Below are 22,642 nucleotides of genomic sequence, written 5' to 3' on the forward strand. Positions count from 1 at the left end.
GTTTGCAAACATTTTGTTGAGGACTACTTGCCTCAATGTTCATCATCAAGGATATTGGCCTGAAGTTTTCTTTTTGTGTTGTGTCTCTGCCAGGTTTTGGTATCAGGATGATGCCGGCCTCATAGAATGAACTGGGAGAGGAGTTCCACCTCCTAAATTTTTGGAATAGTTTCAGTAGGAATGATACCTTCTTTGTTTCAGTAGGAATGGTATAGCTCTTCTTTGTACATCTGGTAGAATTTGGCTGTGAATCCATCAGGTCCTGGGCATTTTTTTGGTTGGTAGGCTATTTATTATTGATTCAACTTCGGAGCTCATTACTGGTCTATTCAGGGAATCAATTTCTTCCTGGTTTAGTATTTGGTGGGGGGTATATATGTGTCCAGGAATTTATCCATCTCTCCTAGGTTTTTTCTTTTCTTTTTCTTTTTATTGAGATGGAGTTTCGCTCTGTCACCAGGCTGGAGTGCAGTGGCATGATCTCAGCTCACTGCAACCTCCGCCTCCTGGGTTCAAGTGATTCTCCTGCCTCAGCTTCCCAAGTAGCTGGGACTACAGGCGTGTGCCACCATGCCCAGTTAATTTTTGTATTTTTAGTAGAGATGGGGTTTCACCACGTTGGTCAGGATGGTCTCGATCTCTTGACCTTGTGATCTGCCTGCCATAGCCTCCCAAAGTGCTGGGATTACAGGTGTGAGCCACCACACCCAACCTCTCCTAGGTTTTCTAGTTTGCATACATAGAGTTGTTCATAGTAGTTTCTGATGATTATTTGTATTTCTGTGGGGTCAGTGGTAACATCCCCTTGGTCATTTTTTTGTGTGTGTCACAGAGTCTCTATCTACCAGGTGGCACAATCTCCACTCACTGCAATCTCTGCCTTCTTTGTTCAAGTGATTCTTGTGCCCTAGCCTCCTGAGTAGCTGGGACTACAGGTGCGTGCCATCATGCCCAGCTAATTTTTCTATTTTTAGTAGAGACAGGGTTTTATCATGTTGGCCAGGCTTGTCTCAAACTCTTGATCTCAAGCAGTCCACCCAGCTCAGCTTCCCAAATGCTGGATTACAGGTGTGGGCCACTGCTAATTGTGTTTATTTGGATCTTCTCTCTTTTCTTTATTAGTCTAGCTAGCAGCCAACTCAACCATTTTAATTCAATTATAGCCTTTGCCAAGGTAGAATGCTGTCCTGCCCAGGAGGACATCCACTTTCAGAAGTCTCTGGAAGAATCTGGTCCTCAGGTCAGTCTACCTGTAAGGATCTGGGGTGTGTGTGGAGGGTCCTCCAGCCCTCCCCCTCCCCTGGGCCAAGAAGGAGATGGCAGAATGGAGAAAAGGTACCTAACAGGTAGATCTTGCAGGGAGTAATCTCCCAAATCATCTCACTCAGTGCATTGATGAGCCCATGGAAAATGGTTTCTTGCTTGTCTTCGCAGCCACTTATATAAGAAGAATCTTGATGTGACCAAGATCTGGAAGGGAAAGCCTCAGCAGCTTCTCAGAGTGGACGAGCACGACTTCAGCATGAGGCCTGCCTTCGGAGGTACAATTGTCCTTCCCTGGTGCCAGGTGGGATGTTGGCCCCACGGATGCGAGGTGCTGCTCTCTCTGGCTTCCTCCGGCAAACCCTTCCTCAGGTGGTGCGATTTTCCCACTCAGTCAGAGAAACCCAGCTCCACTTCTGAGTCCTTAATTTTCCCAAGGAGAAAAGAGCAGGAAGGAAGTGGGAAAGAGGGCTGTTGACTGAAGAGGGCCCGCCAGTGACTAAGCCGTTTACATTCATAAAGGAGATGGGCCCAGTGGCTGCAAACTTTTTGTCCTACAAAAATACGAGCAGGCAAGGAGAATCAGGACAGAAAATAGCTCCCCTGTGATTTTTATAGAGGAAGAGGCCCACAAAGGCAGAAGTGACCAGAGTCCTCAAAAGTCCTCGTGTGGTCCTGCCTCTGCACTATTTTGGCACATGTGTGTGTGTGTCTGGCTGTGGGTGGAATTCTGAACAAGGCATTGTAACTTTGTTCCCATGGCTAGCTGGAGTTGACTGTGTTGAGGGAGTCACCCGCTTTCCGATGCAGCAACAACAACTTAACTCGTTACGAAGACTCCTTGCACGCCTGCCCCCAAAGGTGCTCTGCTACTTTCGGTTCAGGGAGGGGAGGCATGGCCAGCGGCTGTCCTTCCCAGGAACTAGAGAAATGCCATGGAGAAGGGGGCAAAGGCTTAGTCAGTTTCGGCTGTCATACAAAACACCATAGGCTGGGCGGCTTATAGACAATGGAAATGGATTTCTCATGGTTCCGGAGGCCGGAAGTAAGATCAAGGTGCTGGCAGGTTCCATGTGTGGTGAGGGCCCACTTTCTATTCATAGACAGTGCCTTCTCACTGTACCCTCACATAGTGGGTGGGGCAAGGCAGCTCTCTGGGGCGTCTTTTATAAGAGCACTAATCCCACTCATGAGACCCTAAGGATCTCATCGCCTTCCAAAGGCCTCACTTCCTAGTACCATCCCATTGCGGGTTAGGATTGCAACATATGCATTTGGCAGGGACGTAAACACTCAGGCCACAGCAGCTGGGAAAGGAGTCAGTCATCTGCTCTGACCAGGCAGGGAGCTGGGTAAGAAGACCAGAATGAATGAGATCCCTGGCCCAACTCTTTCTTCTCCTCTTGGGGTAACTGAGGCCCCAAGGATTTCAGCTGATTAACCTTGGCCAAGACAGACCAGGCAGGTTGGCTTCACTTCCTCCTTCATCTCTGCCCTTGATCCTCGTGGGTCCCATCATTCTGGGGTAGCAGAAAGGAGTAGAGATGACCTGCCTGGAGGTCACCAATCCTTTGAGCCTCCATTTGTTTGTTTATAAAATGGGGATAGTAATCCCCACCTAGGGGGTTGTTGTCCAGATTAAACGAGATAATGTATGTAAAGCCCCTGACATACATTTGTTCCTGTCCTCTCTGAAAAACCCAGCTGTCAGACCTTCCTCTTTTGTGACTGTTACGGGATTAAGAAATTAATTTATCCCGGAGGCCTTTGCATTTTAAAAGGCCCCAAAGCCTCCCACTAAATTCCCTGAGCTCTGACACCTGCTAAGCAGGAGAAAAGCAGAGGGCAGATTACAGGCCTGTGACTCATCTCCCTCCCACTCGAAACAGGACTGACGCCCACAGAAGGTCAAGAAGAGGCCACCATATTTCTGGCAGCTTGAGTTTCCTCCGGGGTTCGTTGTGAGCAATTCTGCCAAGGAATTTTATGAAAATAAAGTTATGCTGAATAAGCAGCTTTAAAATAGCTGCATCTGCTCCAGGAAGTCTAAGCAAGTCATCCCCAAAAGCGGGGACCTCCACTTTTCTTGCACAGCAACAGTTAAGAGTACAGAGGAGTATAGTGGCTAGGAATCGCAATAACCAACAATAACATGCACAACAACTACCATTTTGTTTTTTTTGAGATGAAGTTTCACTTTGTCACCTGGGCTGGAGTGCAGTGGCGCAATCTTGGCTCACTGCAATCTCTGCCTCTTGGGTTCAAGTGATTCTCCTGCCTCAGCCTCCCGAGTAGCTGGGATAACAGGTGTGTGCCACCTCACTTGGCTAATTTTTAGTAGAGACGGGGTTTTACTACGTTGGCCAGGCTGGTCTTGAACTCCTGACCTCAAGTAATCTGCCTGCCCCGGCCTCACCAAGTGCTGGGATTATAGCGTGTGTCACCACGCCCGGCCACAACTATCACTTTCATAGTGATTTTTTCTGGGCCAGGCACCAATCTAATCAAGGTATATATATATATGATCTTATTTTAATCCTCTCATCAATTCTATGAGGTAGATACTATTATTGCCCTCAGATGAGGAAACTGAGGCACAGAGAGGTGAAGTAAATGGCCCAAGTCAGCTGTGGTTTGACCCCCTCCCCTTCCCGTCTCCTAATTGCATGTCTCGACGCAGAGCTGGCATATCCATTAGGCGGCATAGGCACACTGCCTAGGGCCCACAACAAAATGTTTTGCTTTATCTTAAGAAAAACAAATTTGTAAGCAGAAGTTGTTTTGACATATACTATTAATATGTTCATCATTAAACCAACACAGTCATCAAATACACTTTTTAAAATTTTTATAGAGGAAGAGGCCCATGAAGTGTAAGTGCCCAGGGTCCTCAAAAGTCATAATGTGGCCCTGCCTCAGTGCAGTCTTTTGCAGGTGTGCATTGGGTGTGTGTGCTGTTCTGAACAACGTGTTGTACCTTTTTACCTAAGGCTGGTGTTGCTGTCAGGAACCTGGGCCATCACCTGGTCAGTACCTTCAGTATATACAAGAAGAGCCTGGGGTCCCAGGACTTAGGTGATGGCCACAACAGCCAGAGGCAGAACTTAGGTTTCTTTTGTGAAATCAGCTGCAAAACAGAAAGCCTTATGAAAATGTTCCCACCAGGAGCTAGCTCTCAGGAATGGCAGGTGAAATCCTGCCATGTTCCCAGAAAGCCTGACTCCAAGCAGAATGCTGCGATGCGCCACAGTCCCCAGTCAGGCTGCTCCTTCCTCAAGTCAGTTCCAGGAGCAAAGTGGACTTCTTGTGCTGTGACCATTGCATCTGCTGGACCCTTCTGCAGGGCCCTCCAGAGCACGGAGGGTCAGGACTGCTCCCTGCCCCTGTCTGGGTAAGCTTCTGACCCTGGGGAAGGCCCTGTCTTTGGAAGCGACTAAGGAAAGAGGCATCACCTGCCATAGATGTCAAGATCTCAGCCATCACAGCATAGGTGGGGGCTACTCCTCCTTCCTTCCAGCCTCTTCTCCATGGCAGCTGGTCCCCTGGGTACCCCTGATCTCCTGCAGGGCTTTCCTGGATGCCCAGATGTCACTTGGATGAAACGGGGGAGGAGAGCAATAGCGAGGTACCAGGGCTCCCTGCCTCCATGAGCCCATAAATAAGACCCAGAGTTCCAGTCAGCCAGGCAAGACGGGATGATCACAGGAGGGGGATTCCCACTGCTTGTGGCATCAATGATCTTTATCACCTGTACCCTCCAGGAGCATCTGAAGATGGCTTAGAGCCAAGAAGCCTTCCCTGCAGGTGCTCCTGGGTGTCCCCATTTCACCCAGCGCCTCTTGGGCAGGTCTCTGTGAGAAAGGAGGCTGTGTGACTCTGTGCAGGTAATGGAAGATACCTCATTCCCTGGAAGCAGCCCCTGACAGGCTTTTAGTTAGAAGTAGAGCCTGGGCCCAACTCACCCAAAGTGCAGGCCCAGCCTAACACCCCTTTCCAGTAGCGCCTACCACATGAAGCAGGTCATCTGAGCAAAGATGTCTCTCAATAGCCTCAATATTATGTGGACTATGGCCTTTATTCCCATCTTATTTCTCTAAGAGGGATTCCTGTGGAATGGTGTTTAAAAGTAGTTGAAAGAGGCTGGGCGCTGAGGTGGGTGGATCTCTTGAGGCTAGGAGTTTGAGACCAACCTGGCCAACATGGTGAAACCCCATCTCTATTAAAACTACAAAAATTAGCCTGGTGTGGTGGTGCACGCCTGTAGTTTCAGCTACTTGGGTGGCTGAGGCATGAGAATCACTTGAACTCAGGAGGTGCAAGGAGCTGAGATTGCACCACTGCACTCCAGCTTGGGCGACAGAGTGAGACTCTGATTCAACAACAACAACAAAAAATTATCATGCTCAGACAATACCCCAGACCAATTAAATTAGAATCTCTGGGGTGGGACCAAAACACTGTTTTTTTTTTTTAAACAAAGTATTTTTTAAAAATTAAAAGTAGTTGATAGAGAAGAATCTGCTTAGGACTAGATACCCTTTGGGTGACCTTTTTAGTCTAAAAAGAGAAAAGATTAAAAATCTGTCAGCTTCCTAATAATCCCATGGATCAGTTGAAACAAAAATACCTTGTCTAAGCAACCAGCTGTTTGATTAGGTAGTGTGCCCTGGTTAGAACCTCCAGAGGCACAGGGTTTCTCCTCCTTCTGTTAGGAGAAATGCTGCAATGCTGATTTTATTTTATTTATTTGAGACAGGGTCTTGCTCTGTTGCCCAGTCTGGAGTGCAGTGGCAGGATCAGAGCTCACTGCAGCCTCAACTGTTTGGGCTCAGGTGATCTTTCCACCTCAGCCTGCTGAGTAGCTGGGGCTACAGGTGTGCACCAACATGCCAGGCTAATTTCCTGTATTTTGTGTAGAGACAGATTTTTGCCCTGTTGCCCAGGCTGGTCCCGAACTCCTGGGCTCAAGCAATCTGCCCACCTTAGCCTCCCAAAGTGCTAGGCATGAGCGTAAGCCACTGTGCTCAGCCCTGATTTTCTTTTAAATTTCATCTTTAAAATTGTGGTGAAATATATAATATAAACTTGACCCTTTTGACCAATTTTGAGTGCACAGTTCAGTGGCATTAAGTATATTCACATTGTTAGACAGCTATTGCCACCATCCATCTCCAGAACTTTTTTCATCTTTCCAGACAGAAACTCTGTATTCATTAAACAAGAATTCCCTATTTCTCTCTCCCTGCATCAGCCCCTGGCAACCACCATTCAACTTTCTGTCTCCATAACTGACTAGTCTAACTACTTCATATAGGAATTATACTACTTTCAAGTGGCTTTTACGACGGGCTTATTTCATCGAGCATAATGTCTTCAAGATACATGTTGTAGCATGTGACAGAATTTCCTTTTTTTAAAGGCTGAATATTCCATTGTATGTGTATACCGCATTTTGTGTGTCCATTCATCTGTTGATTGACATTTGTGTTGTTTTTACTTTTTGGCTACTGTGAATAGTGCTGCTGTGAACAAGGATGCACAAATATCTGTTCAAGGCCCTACTTTTGATTCTCTTGGAAATATACCCAGAAGTGGGATCGCTAGATCCTGTAGCAATAGATGAGCATATCTTTTATTTTTTTGAGAATCCACCACGCTGCTTTCCACAGTGGCTGCACCATTTTACACTTCTACCAGCACAATGCTGATTTTTAATTCAAACTGCATAGATGGGAGGGACAGGAGGGATATAGTATCATCATGGAATCTTTTGAAATATATCCAAGGAGTTTGTCAGAATGGCCGGAAAAAAATGGAGACAAAAAAGTAGGTCAGGTTCTCCAACCAAAATGGTTTTGTTCCTAAGACAAATGTGTATTTTTTGAGCTGCTATGTGCTGGGCAGAGTCCTTGGTCCTAGGGACCCAGTGGGGAGCACGACAGACACACTCCTTGGAGTTTATGCTTTAGCTGGAAGCCACTTTAATGAAATCCTCATGTGGAGATGTCAAATTGTGAGGGCCACTGGGAAGGAAAGGCTGGGAAGCTGTTGGGGTGCGCAGCAGGGTCTGATCACGGGCACAAGGGAAGGGCTGCCCTGGGAAAGAGCCGCCCTCACCTGGGAAGCTCATACTGTTGGAGCTCTTTGTACATTAAATTACTTAGAATGAAATGAAATACTGTTCTGAAGAAGCTAATGGTCGACTGAGGCAAACAGATAAATGATTAAGTACAATCAAGTATGACAGAAGCGATGTAGGGTGTCTCTACTGATGGAGTAGGAGAAAGGAGGCAATGGTCAGTTCTGCCCAGAGAGGGGATCACAGAATCCTGCATCCAGGAGGGGACACTTTCAGTGAGTCTAGACGGATACCTGGAGGGTGAGCACCAGCAATGAGGAGAAGGCAGGAAGAAGGATACGCCCCAGAGCAGGAAGTGGTGAAGTGTCAGGGAGCAGGAGCAGCTCCATGTGGCTGGGTTATATCTATAGTGTGTGCATGTGTAGACAGGAGGGAGTGCAGGCCAGGGGCACGCTGAGAGAAGGCTGGAGTGATGGGCAGTGCTGCTCTGGGAGGGTTTTGCTGAGTTCAGACTCTTGGCAGCACAGCCGAAGCCAAAGAGCAACAAGATGCAGCTCGGGCTTTAGGAAGCTCTTTAGGGCCTGTGTAGAGGAGGCTGGAGGAGCTGAGGATGGATGGAAGGCATGGGATGGGCCCTTCAGGGATGCTCCAGACTACAGCTGATGAGAAGCTGAGCTAAGACCACAGAAAGAAGTGGAGGGACCTGAGAGATGCTACGGAGGGAAGAGAGCCAGGTCTTGGTATCCCACAGAATCAGAGGAACCTGGGGCACTTCCTGAGTGTGTGACCTGGGTGAGGCCATTCACTGAGATAGAGCACTGAGGAAAAGCAACAGGGAAAGGATGTGGCAACGGGAAGGAGCTGGCACGCTCCAAGGGGTCATTGAAGAGAGCCTAGTGAAGGTGCGTTTACAGAGGCATGGGCTGGGTCAAGGGAAACTAGCAGCTGTGGTGAAACCCCAGGGGCTGTGAAGAATGTGGAGCCATTGCCAGGCTGGGCTGGGCCAGAGGGTGAGAGGAGGAAGCAGTTACCTGAGCCTGGAAAAGAAGTGTAACTGTCGGAAAAAGCCGCCCGATGGGAGCTGTGGCCTTCAGAAGAGTGATGCAGGAGAAGCCATTCCCCTCACCCTCCTCCTGCCTTCCGCTACCAACTAGCACCTTCACTGGCAGAACCAAGCAGGAGGTGGAGGGCAAGGACCTGTTGTCAGTGGTGGCCTCAGACCCAGGCACAAGGGGCCCTGCTCAGGCCACATACCCGACTCAGGGTGTAAAGTCTGTGGGGCCCAGGGGAGATTGCCCACCTGCTGCTCCTGACCTTTCCAGCCACACTGGGGCACTGGACCCTAGAATCACTGTCGACACAGCCCCGAGCCTGCCTCCAGGGCCTGTGCATGCTTCTTTTCCAGGCAAGCCCCCAAGGGCACTGCCGCATTGCCTGTGCCAGCCCCTGGTCCTGAGAGGTGGCCGGGGGTGGCTGTTTCAACAGGGTGTGAATGACTCAGATGCATAGGCAGGGTGACCACATGCATGCACAGGGGCTCTTCCCTGTGCAGGGACCTGCTGTGGCAGGAAAAGAAGAAAGGCAGGTCATGCAATGGGCCCAGTGTCCCTGTGCTGCCACACATCAGCCTGGAACTCCATTTGAGGAGTCCGAGAATTCTGAAGCTGGACTGGGCCATTCTGGGCTGATAGGAAGGTGTATTTGTCAAAACAGCAGGATGGGGATATATGTCATTTTACAGTTTGTTTTTAGAGACACGGTCTCGAAAATGCTGATGGGCCTAATGGGAGGTGTTTGGGTCATGGAGCTCCACTTGGTACTGTTTGTTCTCTTGGTAGTGAGTGAGTTCTCACTCTCGAGACTGGCTGAGTTCTCCGAGGAATGAAAGAGTTCCCGTAAGAGCAGGTTGTTATAAAGCAAGGCTGTGCCTTGGTCCCTGCACACACCCACTTCCCCTTCTGCTTCTCTGCTATGTTGTGATGCAGCACGAGGCCCTCACCAGAAGCCAAGCAGATGTGGGTGCCATGCTCTTGGACTTTCTGGCCACCAGAATCATGAGTTAAATGTACTTCTTTTCTTTATAAATTACCCAGCCTCAGGCATTCTGTTATAGCAACACGAAATGAACTAAGACAAAGCCCTTGTTGATTTTACCCTCCTCCTCACCCTTCCCTTTCCAGATCAATCAACTTACATCAATCCATCCCTCAGACTGTAATTCAGATCTGTCCCTTATTCCCCTGCTCTGGCGTGGCCCCCATCCCTTACACACAATGTTCTCCATGTGACCTTGGAGGGTGAAGGAATCCTAGCTGTGCCTTCTCTAACAAAATCTTATTCCTTAGTATTTAATTTAAATCATAATTAATTAAAATTAAAATTAAATTATCTCTTTAGGGAGCGATGAAGTTGAAAATATTGCCATCCACCAACACCATGGTTTTACTCCTCCAGCATCACCTCCAGCTCTCCCGTATCTCCTAGGCAGGTTCACTTTCCAAACGGCCCTTCCTCAGCACTGCTCGCTCTGAAGCTTCAGGGCTTCCCCTATTCTACAAGATGCAATGCAGCTAAATCCCAATACCTCTCTGCAACCTGGCCCACTGCCTCCTCTGCTGACTTCCCCTCTCCTCCCAGACAAGGATTCTTCTCTCCCAGAATGCTCTCTGGCCCTGCACATCTGTGCTTCTTTCTGCCTGGGAGCATTTGTTCACGGCACCCCACTGCATGGTCTTGCTCCTTCTGATGGATTTTCTATGCCTAGAGCCCAGCTTAATCTCTTTCCTCTTACGTGAAGCATCTCTTGGCTGTTTTGAACTCAGCATATGAACTTTACTTCCTTTGACATCATTGCCTCATTCTTTCATTCACTTATTGGTCAATTAATTTGTTCACAGCATAGTGATTAAGAACATTAGCTGGGCATGGTGTCCCACGTCTATAATCCCAACACTTTGGAAGACTGCATGGGAGGATTGCTTGAAGCTGGAATTTGAAACTAGACTGGGCAACACAGTGAGACCTGGTCTTGACAAAAAATAATTTTTAAAAATTAGCTGAGCTTGGTGGTGCACACCTGTAGTCCTAGCCACTTGGGAGGTTAAGGTGGGAGGATCACTTGAGCCCAGGAGTTCAAGACCTGCAGTGAGCTATCTGTACTCCAGCCTGGGCAACAGAGTAAGGTGCTGTCTCTAAAAATAATAATAAAACATGGACACTGGGTTTCTGGTTATCTACTCCTGCATAACAAGCCACCTTAAGACAGTGATTTAAAATAATAATTGGCACTTATTTATTTGCTCACAAATTGGATTGACTGGGCTCAGCTGTGCAGTTCTCACTGGGGCTCTCATGCAGTTGTAGTCAGATGGTAACAGCTGATGGGGTCCTCTTGAAGGTGTTTTCATGCTTGCGTCTGGTGCCTGGGCTGGGAAGACCCCAAAGCTGGGGCTCCTCAGGCATCCTGGCATCATCCCCCCACTCTCTCTCACTGGTTTCCTCCTTTTCCTGTCTCTGGCTCCCCTCTCTCTGGTTCCCCTCTCACCCTCCCTGTTTTGTCTCTGCCTGCCCCCACCCCCAGTGCTTTTCCCCATTGGTTCTCCCCTCTCTGGTTTCTCTGCGATCTCCAAGGCAGCTGAAGAAAAACCAGCAGATGGAAGTTTGCAGCTGTCATCATTCCTGCTGAATTCTGTTCATTGAATTGATTACAAAGTCCCATCTAGGCTCAAGGGGAGGAGACTAAACCTCATTGCTTGATAGGAAGAGTGTTAAAGAACTTGCAGAGATGTTTGAAAACCACCACACTGAGGCAATATTGCCCTGGCAGGTCCGAACCTCAGCTCTGTCTCTTACTGTGTGGCCTCAGTCATGTTCTTGAGCCTCTGTTCCTTAACTGCCTCATATTTAAAGTGGTGATAACAGTACCTCGTTCAGAGAGGAGTTCTAAGAATTAAGTGAGTAATATGTGTGACGTCTCTAGTATAGTGCATGGCATATAGGAAGTGCTCAGTAAACGGTATTTTTATTTATTAAGAATGTTCCACTTTGGGAGGCTGAGGTGGGCAGATCACTAGGTCAGGAGTTCGAGACTAGCCTGACCAACATGGTGAAACCCTGTCTCTACTAAAAATACAAAAATTTCCCAGCTACTCGGGAAGCTGAGGCAGAAGAATCGCTTGAACCCAGGAGGCAAAGGTTGCAGTGACCCGAGATTGTGCCATTGCACTCCAGCCTGGGTGACACAGCAAGATTCTGTCTCAAAAAAAGAAAACAAAAACAAAAAAAGAATGTTCTATACAACCCAGGGCAGTGACTAAGTATAGGGCTCTGGAGGTGGACCACGGGGGACTAGCTCGTGCCTGTGCCTCCCTCCAGATGGAGACTCAGTCATCTTCTAATCCTCAAGTCCTTACCTGTGGAATGAGGGTGATATTAGCACCGCCTTAGCCGGCTGTAGTGAGGATGGACTCAGATGTCCCACTGGAAGCACTTAGCACGGCCTGGCCAGCACAGCCAGTGTGTGTGAGGTGGCGACAGGCGGGGGGGGTGCCCACAGCATGGCAAAGGCTCCAGATGCAACCATGACAAAGACACGGACCCTGCCCCTGAAGAGCCGGCGGCCTGTGCCTTCTTGACACAGCTCATGGCTCCCTGAGCACCTCTCTCAGGGCAAAGACTTTACTGCTTCTTAGATTTCCCCCTGGTTGCTTCCCCAGCCGGACTGTCTCCAATGTGATGCCTTCTGAAAGAACTTTCTAGGCTCATTCTATCACATGACTTTCACCTTGCTGGCTACGTTAGCACCCAAGAGTGCTGTATTTGGGGTGCCCAGACTGAGTAGAGACCCTTGTGCTCTCCTGGTGCTTTATTCTTTGTGTGGCCTCCTCCCTAGAGGGGCTTTGACCCCTGGACTTCCAAGTCACAGGAGCCTGGTCAGCAGGGCCCTGGTTGCTGCTCCTCTGGCCCCACTGAGGCCCACGGAGCCAACTCAGGCAAGGGCACTGATTCGCTTCGGGGCAGCAGCTTCCTCTTCTGAGATGCTTCTTGGACTCCTCGGCTCTGCCTCCCCGCCTTCCCCTCACTGGGTGAGGTTAGTGCTTCACTGCTACATTTTAGGGGAAGTGGGATGGGGTACAGGAACTGGAGAGAAGCTGGCCTTTTGGGGCTCCCTTGGGCTTCTTCCCAGGGGCTTCTACCCTTGAAGGTGGGGAAGCCTCTGACCCATCCCAGCTTCCCTCTGGAACATAAGCTCTAACCTGACACCATGATACACTCCTACTTGCTCCTTGCCCTAAAATGAAACTTCCCTCCCTGCCCTGTGTCTCACATAGCCCCTCCTCTGCAGCCACCCGCCCTCATGGCAGTCTCTCTTTCTTTGCCTGGTACTTAATGACCCCATCCGAGTGAAGGTGACCATCGAGGTCACCATGCTCCTGAAGGACAGGGCTGCTGGGCAGTAGGGCAGGGCTGGGTCCTGCTAGACAGGTCTGGCATGGTTTATTTTTTATTTTGTTTTCTGCTTTGAGGTATAATTGACAAGTAAACACTATATACATACATATATATATATATATATATAAAAAATACAACTTGATGTCTTGATATACACATCATAAAATCATCACCACAATCAAGCTAAAAATGTATCGCGTCACATAGTTACCATTGTCTTTCCTGACGAGAACGCTTAAGGTCTACCCTCTTAGCAAATCCCAACTATGCAATCCAGTGTTGTCAATTATAGTCACATTGCTGTACAGTCAATCACCAGAACTCACTCACTTTGCAGAACTGAAACTTGTACACTTTAACCAATCGCTCCTCATTTTCTCCATCCTCCAGCCCCTGGCAACCACTGTTCTACCTCTGCTTCTGTGAATTTGACTACTGCAGATTCCACGTATAAGTGTGATCATGCAATATTTAGATAGGTCAAATTTAGGAAATTGGTCAGCTATTCCCTGGAGAGCTCTGGTAGGCATTGAAAAACAATTAGGCAATAGGAATTGGGTCAAAGATAGGCCCAGGAGGGAGATCAGTATTGGCTTTAGGGTGAGAGTTGGTTGTTGGGGGGCGGGCAGGGAGCTGAGTATCTGCAGAGAAGAGAAAGGGCCCAAGGCCCTCAGGAGGGAGAGGAGGAGTCGCAAGAGAGCTGAGTCAGAGACCCCATAGGGAGGAAATTTCAAGGAGGGTGCCTCACCGAGAGAGGTCAAAGAGGCTGAGGCCTAGAAAAAGTCTCTGCCACTCAGCAAGTGCAGTGGGGAAGGAGGGGTGTGCCAGTGGGGGATGCCCATGGCTGGTTCAGATGGGACGGTAGAAGTCTGATCGCTAAAGGGAAGCAGCCACCAGGACGTGGCAGGTTGTAGTCTCCCTCCTGGATGCCTCCTTCAAGGTCAGTAATCCAGGGATCCTCAACTTGAATGTGGATCAGCATCAGCCACCGGCTACCTTAAACCTAGACCCCTGAGCACACCCCCAGTGTCTGATTCATCAGGTCTGGAGGATGGCCGAAGAGCTTGCATCTCTAATTGTCTGGGTGCTGGGGCTGCTGCTCTGGAAGGGGGAGCCACGGATGGAGCCCAGCCTCGCCTACCCCCACCCCCAATCACACGTGGTGCTCACCATCTGTTTTGGAGTCAGCCCTCACCATGAGAAAAGTCAGGCCTATTTTTAGACCGAAATGTTTGATTACTCCCACCAAGGGAAAAAGAGTCATTGCCAACATTTCAAATTAACTCACTTTGTAAGAAGCCCTCGAGGAAATGAACATGAAGGAAACGCAAAGTCAAGCCATATAACCCCAGTAACGAGAATTCCCCTGCTCCAGCAATTTCAGGGCAGCTGGGCCCAGTCTGGCCACTACTGCCCCTGGGGACTAGACGGTTTCCAGCTTCGCAGAGACAGGGCAAAAGGCACCTCCTTCCTCCAGAGTCTCTCTCCCTCTCTCAGGGATGAAGAATGTCTGAAATATTTCTCCACGCAATTAAGCTTAAGAGTCAGCAGAAAAGAGCAAGGCCGCTCTCAGGCAAACTCGTTTTCACAGAGGAGAGTGATGCGGGGCTGTGCGCCTGGGGAGTGAGCTGTGGACAGGGAACTTTGAATGTTGTGCTTTGGTATTCCGTCAACACATTCTTTATAGTTTCTACTGGGGTAAACTGTTCCGGCCCTGTTCCAGCAGACTCTCTAGAACACCTCAGACACTCTGTCTCTTAAAAAATTTTTGAACGGTAAAACATTGTATTACTTTCCTATAAGTTTCATAAGAAATTATCACAAACTTGGAGACAACAAACAACACGGATTTGTTATCTTACAGTTCTGTGGTTCAGAAGTCCGAAATGGGTCTCGCTGGGTTAGAAGCAAGGCGTCAGCAGGGCCGCGTTCCTTTCTGGAGGTTCCAGGCATCATCCATTCTCTTGCCCTTCCTGGGTTCCAGAGGCCGTCCACATTCTGCGGCTCCTGGCTCCCTTTCTCTGTGGTCAAAGCCAGCAACCGTGGGTTGAGTTGTTTAAACACTGCATCAGCTGACCTTCTCTTCTGCCTCTCTCGTCCACATTTAAGGATGCTTGTGATTACATTGGGCCCACCTGGGTAATTCACGCTACTCTTAAGTTCAGCTGACTATCGACCTTAATTAGGTCGCACCTGCTACCTTAGTTCCCCTTTGCCATGCAACCGCACAAATTCCCAGATTCTGCAGGTGCGGATGTACAAATCTCTGGGGCATTATTCTGCCTACTACCAACATATATATGTAAAGCACACAAGTCTTAAGTGTATAGCTTGAATTTTTGTATATGTAAACAGTTACCCTTGAAAACACTATGCAGATTGAGATATAGAACTTTCCAGCTCCCAGAGGCTCCCTCACACCCCCTCCCAATTGGTGCTTCCCAAGGGTAACCATTTTTGTGACCTCCGTCTCCATGGATTAGTTTTGTTTATTCTTGAACTTCATGTAATGAAATCGTACAGCATGTGACCCCTCTCTCTTAAAACAACCCCATCTATCTTTGGAGTGTGGGACCATCGGAGAGTTTGCATCATTGTGAGGGCCAGTCTATCTCTCTGAGGCTCCTACATAGACGATCTTGAGAGACATAATTATGGTGCTGTTCAGAAAAAGTCTTTCCTCCACATGACAATCCTTCAAATAGTTGAAGACTGTTTTCCGAATTAATTTTTATGAGCTCAATAGCCCATGCGCTTCAATAGATTCTAATAGAGTGTGATCATGAACATGCCTGCCCTGCACAGTTCTCCCTGGTCTGTACTATTCACAGAGAGCTCTCAGTTACAAACGCTGTCCCTTCTGGATGTACTTGGCTCATGCGGAGCCAGGGGAATCATCCCTTCTGTTTTTCTAGATGCCTATATAAATCTTTTTCATGTCCTTCCAAAGTTATTTTATGCATCGAAATATGCATTTACATCCTCTCTACCCCACTTTCTAGATTATCGTGTTATACCGACTCTTGTATAGCTATACATACTCTTGTTGTGATTGTACTATACATACTCTTTTGTACGTTGTTTTTACTTTGCACTATATCTTGGGAATCTTTATCAGTTCATAAATGGCATCTTCATATTTTTAATGGTTGCTTATTATTCCATTGTCTGGATCTATCACACTTTATTTGCCAAGTGTCTTATTGAAGGACATTTAAATTGTTTCCACTATTTTGCTAGCACAAGTCATATGTATATATGTCATTTTTATGATTTCATACATCTCTAATTTTGAAAATCATAGGAATCTCTAAACAGATATGGAAAAAGCTCTTGATAAAAAACACCTATTGATGACAAGAATCCTTGGCAAACTAAGATCTTACAACAAGCAAAAAAAGTTAAAATCCAGTAGAAAAATGTGCAGTCAGAGAGGGGCACGACAGCCTTCTGCAGTCCATGAGCGCTCAGTGTGCAGTAAGCAGATGCAGGTGCTGAGATGAACAGCAGAGCAACATAGGCTTCGGTCTGGACCCAGAGACCCTGGTGTGAGAGGATTCCCTGCTGGAGGCCAGAGGACCATGGATTTGCCAAAGACAGCTGAGATCCATTGTACCCCAGCATACACCAGTCCAGACAAGCGCTTAGTGGCAGAGACCAGCTAGCCAGCAAGGCTTCAAGGGCCCCCTTTTTCCTCTGTGCCACATGTCACCTAGGGTGGGAGGAAATCTGAAACACTTTGAAACCTGGCTAGACTGAGCTACGGTTCATTACAACTTTGCCACACTTAACAGACATAAGGGCTTGTGAGAAGGATCGAAGAAACTATCTTTAAAAAGTGTGCACATCTGGCCGGGCGCGGTGGCTCACTCCTGTAATCCCAGCACTTTGGGAGGCCAAGGCGGGTGGATCACGAGGTCAACAGATCGAAATCATCCTGGTCAACATGGTGAAAGCCCATCTCTACTAAAAATACAAAAAATTGGCTGGCCATGGTGGTGCGTGCCTGTAATCCCAGCTACTCAGGAAGCTGAGGCAGGAGAATTGCCTGAACCCAGGAGGCGGAGGTTGCGGTGAGCCGAGATCGCGCCATTGCACTCCAGCCTGGGTAACAAGAGCGAAACTCCATCTCAAAAAAAAAAAAAAAAAAAAGTGTGCACATCTGAGAAGTGTGGGTGGATGATCTACTTGCTACACTATACTTATGCTCATTACATAACCATAAGTGCTCTTCCTCCTCCCATTACAGTTAGAGTAACTAGTGGTTTGGCCAGGTGCAGTGGCTCATGCCTGTAATCCCAGCACTTTGGGAAGCCAAGGCAGGTGGATCACCTGAGGTCGGGAGTTCAAGACCAGCCAGACCAATATGTCGAAACCTTGTCTCTACTAAAAATACACAAATTAGCTGGGCATGGTGGCAGTCACCTGTATTCCCAGCTACTCGGGAGGCTGAAACAGGAGAATTGCTTGAACCCAGGAGGCAGAGGTTGTAGTGAGCTGAGATTGTACCACTGCACACTGACCTGGGCGACAGAATGAGACTCCATCTAAAAACAAAAGAAGTAACTAGTGCTTCAAAGTTGAGCCCAAATGCAGCCCACTGGTGATTCTTTCTCCAGTGCCTGTGGCCTAAATTCAGCAAAACCTGTATGTGAAATGTTCTCCAATGCCTTTTGTTGGACTTCATTGATCCCTCCTCTGGCCTCCTATTGCATATCATGAATGCTTCCCTTTCACTTCTGTGATGTGTCCTGAAACCGAGCCAGTTGCCCCTCTTCATGGATTTTAAGCTCCTGGAGGAAGGAACTGTGGCCTATGCATCTCCATGTTCTGAATTGCATCTGCTCAGGGCTTGGTCTGCTGGACACAGTCAGTACAGGTGTGACCCACTCAGTCAGCGCAGGCACGTGGCCCCTAGGAAGCACTGACATGTGGAAGGTCTTATTACATTCATCTCTGATGCGGATCTATTTCTTTAAATATCATGACGCATAAAATATCAAATTAAGAGAAATAGTGAAAAATTATTATTAGATATTTAATTTTGGTTTAATTCATTTTACAAGTTTGACAAAATTTCATCCTGAGACGAAGTCTTGTGGGAGAGCCTGAAGAATTCATTGACCACAGCATTTCCTTGAGCAAATCTTTTCTGTGTTCTTGTTTCACTATAATATGGCAAGTTCTCCTTAGCTGATAATCCAGAACATTAGAAATAGTTTTTTTTAAAAATCTCCATAATAACTGGGAGCACGCATTGCTCACAATGGCCAACCTTTCTTCAAGTGTGGCTCACAGATTTTGCTGCTGCTGGGTGTCCACCTTTTATTCCATGGCACAGGTTGGAATGCTCTATTTCTGCCCACTCTGCTGGAGCTGAGCAAAACTGCATTCACCCCTGACAGCAGCCTTGGAGCCCAGGACCAGGAGACAGTTCAGGACCCTTATCAGGGCCCATGGAGTCCAGGGGCAGTGGGCAGTATGCTGGCATGGTAGGCAGCCCATCCTGGGTGCCTGCGATCTCCTCAGGAAATCAGATTTTCAGATGTGGCCCTCAGTGACATAGACACCAGTGCTAAGAGGTTGTCAGTCATCCCTTCCTCCAGTGCGTATTCAGCCCCCTTCAGAGCAGACTGTCTGCTCTGTGAGTGCTGAGAGAAGTATAATGAAGAGTAAGAGCCTCAGGCTCTGTCCTCTAGGTGAGTTAGGCCATAATAATAATGACAATGATGATGCAACTGTTTGTGTGTGTGTGTGTGTATATTTATTATTTTTTAAATTATTTAGACTGAGTCTCTATCTGTCATTCAGGCTGGAGTGCAGTGGCGTAATCTCGGCTCACTGCAACCTCTGCTTCCCCTGTTCAAGCGATTCTCCTACCTTAGTCTCCAAGTAGTTGAGATTACAGGTGTGCACCCCTACACCTGGCTAATTCTTGTGTTTGTAGTAGAGATGGGATTTTGCCATGTTGGCCAGGCTGGTCTCGAACTCTTGGCTTCAGGCGATCCACCTGCCTTGGTCTCCCAAAGTACTGGGATTACAGGTGTGAGCCACCATGCCCAGCTGATGGAACTATTTATGGTGAACATCTTATATGTCAAACCTTTCCATGGGCTTTACATGGATGAGCACATTTAATCCTAATAATAGCGCGATAACCACATGAAGTTGGTACAATTTTTATACCTATTTTAGAGACGAAGAAACTGAGGGAAAGAGAAATTATATATGTACAAAGTCACACTACTAAGACATGATGGCAAAAAAATTCAGATACAGGGAGTCTATCAGTGGGGTTTTTTTTTTTTTTTTTTACACCTTTTTTGTAGCAGGCATAGTGGCTCACACAGTAATCCCAGGGTTTTGGGAGCCTGAGAAGGGAGAATCCCTTAAGCCGAGGAGTTCGAGGTTATAGTGAGCTATGATCTTGCTACTGCACTCCCACCTGGGTGACAGAGCAAGACCCTGTCTCTAAAAATAAACCAAAAAAAAAGTTTTTTGAATCACAGAGTCCTTTGAGAGTCTGTTTCCCAGAACAGTAATTAACAATCTCTGCTTCTCTCTGTCTTTGTCACACACACACACCAGGGTGAGCACACCCCCGCGTGCACGTACGTACACACACACACACACACACACATACACACTTTTATATGCAGTTTCAGGGTATTCACAGAATCCCTGAGCCAGTCTCCACGGGCTCCATGGACACAGGGATCCCCCCTGCCTGCCTCACACAGATGAGCTCAATGCATGGATGACATGGACAACAGAGCACAAATGCAAGCAAGCCATCAGGAGCAGCTGTGGGTGGCATGAAGGACACCCAGAGAGGGAAGAGGCGGGGATGCAGGGCTAAGCTGGGGATCCGAGGGACAGAGAGACGGCCCCACTCTGCTCTAGAGCCGGCTTCATCTTCCAGTGCATGCACAGAGCATGGTGGTTGCTTGGGCTTATCCTCCACTTCTTGGTATTGGTCATTCTTACAGCAAACAGAAGCCCCTTAGCCCACTGGAGAGCTGGTTGGAGAAGCCAGGTTTAGGGAATTCAGGGGCCCACTTCCTGAGTCCAGGTTGGTGAATGACTCACTTGTGGGACCACAAAGCCATCAACACCTCCCTCCACTTCCTCCCACACCTCAGAGGAACTTCGTGCCATTGGCCTTAGACCTTGGTCTCTATCAATGTGCCAACCTCCCGCAACCACACTAGTGTGGGTGGGTGAGAGTGGGGGGTTCTAGTGTTTTCTTGAGTGCAGATTTTGGAGGCTGACAAAGCAGAAAGACAGCTGCTCTCCCTGAAAGTTGATGGAGGAAGCAGATGAGTGTTATGCTAGGAAAAAAATGGGACACTGTGGGGACAACCTTACCCAGGGGCCCAGGAAAAGCCCCTTAGAAAAAAGGTGGAGTTTAAGCTGAGACCCTGGTCAGTTAGCCTAGATTTGGGACTCAAGCTCCTCGCCTCATCTTCTCAGATGAGCTTTTAGGCCGCTGTTTCTAAATAGTGGTTTCTCAAAATATTAATAGGTGTTATTTTTCTTTATTTTTTAAACTTTGAGCTATAATACACATCAAGAAAAGGATGCTTAACAAGTGTACAGTGAAATGGCTTAAAATAAACACCCAGGTGACCATCATTCAGAACAAGAAAAATAATATTTCTGTTCCCCAGAAACCCATCACCTCTCCACATGCCCTTCCAGTCAGTTACCTTATGGTCATTGCTTCCTTGACTTTTTATGCTTTCATCTCCAACACACATAATCTTCAACCCATACTTTAGCTTTGTATGTTTTGAAATTTTATATAAATGAAAACGTATAGTACATATTCATCCATGAGATGAAAATCTCTTATGTTATTGCATGTAACTATGAAATTCCATTGTATGAATACACCACAATGTATCCTATACTAGAGATGGACATTTGGGAGACTTCCAGCTTTCAGCTATTACAAAGAATGCTTTGTGAATATTTTTGTTTATGTCTCCTGGTGTACATTCACATACATTTCTAGAAGTGGAGTACCTGGGTCATGGGGTGTACATAGCTTCCATTTTGCTGGGTAATACCTTCCAAGGTAGTGGTACCAATTTGCACACCCTCACACCACCATTTACAATGTATGAGAGTTCCTGTTGCCCCATATCCTTGCCAACGCTTGGGGTAGTCAACCTTTCATTTGAGCCACTTCTGTTAGTATATAGTAATAATATCTCATTGTGGTTTTAATGGAATTATTAATGAGGTTGAGCACCTTTCAGATGTTTATCATTTTGTTGCTGTGGTAATAGTAATTCTTTTCTTTTCTTTTTTTTTTTTAGATTTTAGATTCGGGGGTATGTGTGTGTTTGTTAAATACATGTGTAAAGATGGGCATTGGGCTTCTAGTATAACCATCACCCAAATACATTTATTGTTAATTTCCTGTTGTGAAATGCCTATTCAAATCTCTTGCTTGTTTTTGTACTGGGTTGACTTGTTCTTAATGGGACTCTTAGGAGTTATTTATATGTTCTGTGTATTAGCTCTTTGTCAGTTATGTGTATTACATAGTATATTAGTCCATTCTCACACTGCTATAAAGAACTGCCTGAGACAGGGTAATTTATAAAGGAAAGAGGTTTTGATTCACAGTTCAGCATAGCTGGGGAAGCCTCAGGAAACTTACAGTCAGGGCAGAAGATGAAGAAGAAAGGCACCTTCTTCACAAGGTGGCAGGAAGGAGAAGTGCTGAGCAAAGTGGGGAAGAGCCCCTTATAAAACCACCAGATCTTGTGAGAACTCACTCACTATCATGAGAACAGCATGGGGGAAAACACCTCCATGATTCAGTTACCTCCACCTGGTCTGACAAGTTGGTATGACGAGGATAATGAGGGTTACAATTAAAGATGAGATCTGGGTGGGGACAGAAAGCCTAATCATGTCAAATAGTGAATATTCCAATACATGAAAATTATATATTTCTCCATTTAATTAGGTCTGCTTTAATTTCTCTCAGTAATGTTTCATAGTTTTCTATGTAGAGGACTTCAGAGAGTTTCATAGACTTATTTCAATGTACTTATTTCTAGGTACTTTTGATGCTTTCATAAATGATACTTTTGAAAAAACTTCATTTTTAAAAAACTGCTGGTAAAGAGAAATGTAATTGATTTTTGTATGCTGACTCTATAACAATCTTGCTAAACTATTTTATCAGTCTAAGAGTTTATGTGCTGATTTTTAAATTTTATGTACTCAATCGTACGACATGCAAATAATGTCATAACTTTCCAATTGTCATAACTTTTTTCTTTTTCGTTCCCTATTGCACTGGCTAAAATCTTCAGCATGACAGCAGTGGCATCAATGGCATTCTTGTCTTGTTTCCAATTTCAAAGGAACTCTTACAACATTTTACTGTTAAAGATGATATTTAGTGTAGATTTTTCGGTAGCTCTCCATCAGACTGAGAAAATTCCTTTTTTTAAAAAAAAATCATAAATAGATACTGATTTTAACAAATGCCTTTTCTGCAATTACTGAGGTAATTAAAGTTTTCTTTTGTAGTCTGTTAATGTGGAAATTTATATTGATTCTCTGTTTTATAGTTTTCCAGCTTTATGCAGTCACTCTCAATCTTAATGTTTAAAAATCTCTTTGCACATAGTAAACTTATATATTTTAAAGTCTATCTTATTTGAGTATCCAAAGACTCCTATGGATCTGTTTATATTCTTTATTTTCCTGCTGGTTATTGTGTATGCCTTATTTTCTGATGTGCCTGCCTATTTTTGCTTATGAACAATGTATTTATAATATTTTAAACAGAAAAAATTAGAGACCAAGGATGATGTTATCTTC

At 46.5% G+C, this 22,642-nt stretch overlaps 1 protein-coding gene across 1 annotated transcript in view; it reads left to right on the forward strand.

The window, feature by feature from the left end:
- The window catches only part of GABRR2 (gamma-aminobutyric acid type A receptor subunit rho2), a 60,586-nt gene that overhangs the window by 13,202 nt on the left and 24,742 nt on the right, over positions 1 to 22,642 (forward strand). The window contains exon 2 of the mRNA XM_064360849.1: positions 1,435 to 1,541. Coding sequence (XP_064216919.1) covers positions 1,435 to 1,541 — 107 coding nt within the window. The remainder of the gene's footprint in view (positions 1 to 1,434; positions 1,542 to 22,642) is intronic.

Source organism: Aotus nancymaae, unplaced genomic scaffold (assembly GCF_030222135.1).
Source record: "Aotus nancymaae isolate 86718 unplaced genomic scaffold, 86718_ANA_hifiasm-v0.15.2.pri h1tg000040l, whole genome shotgun sequence".
NCBI lineage: Eukaryota > Metazoa > Chordata > Mammalia > Primates > Aotidae > Aotus > Aotus nancymaae.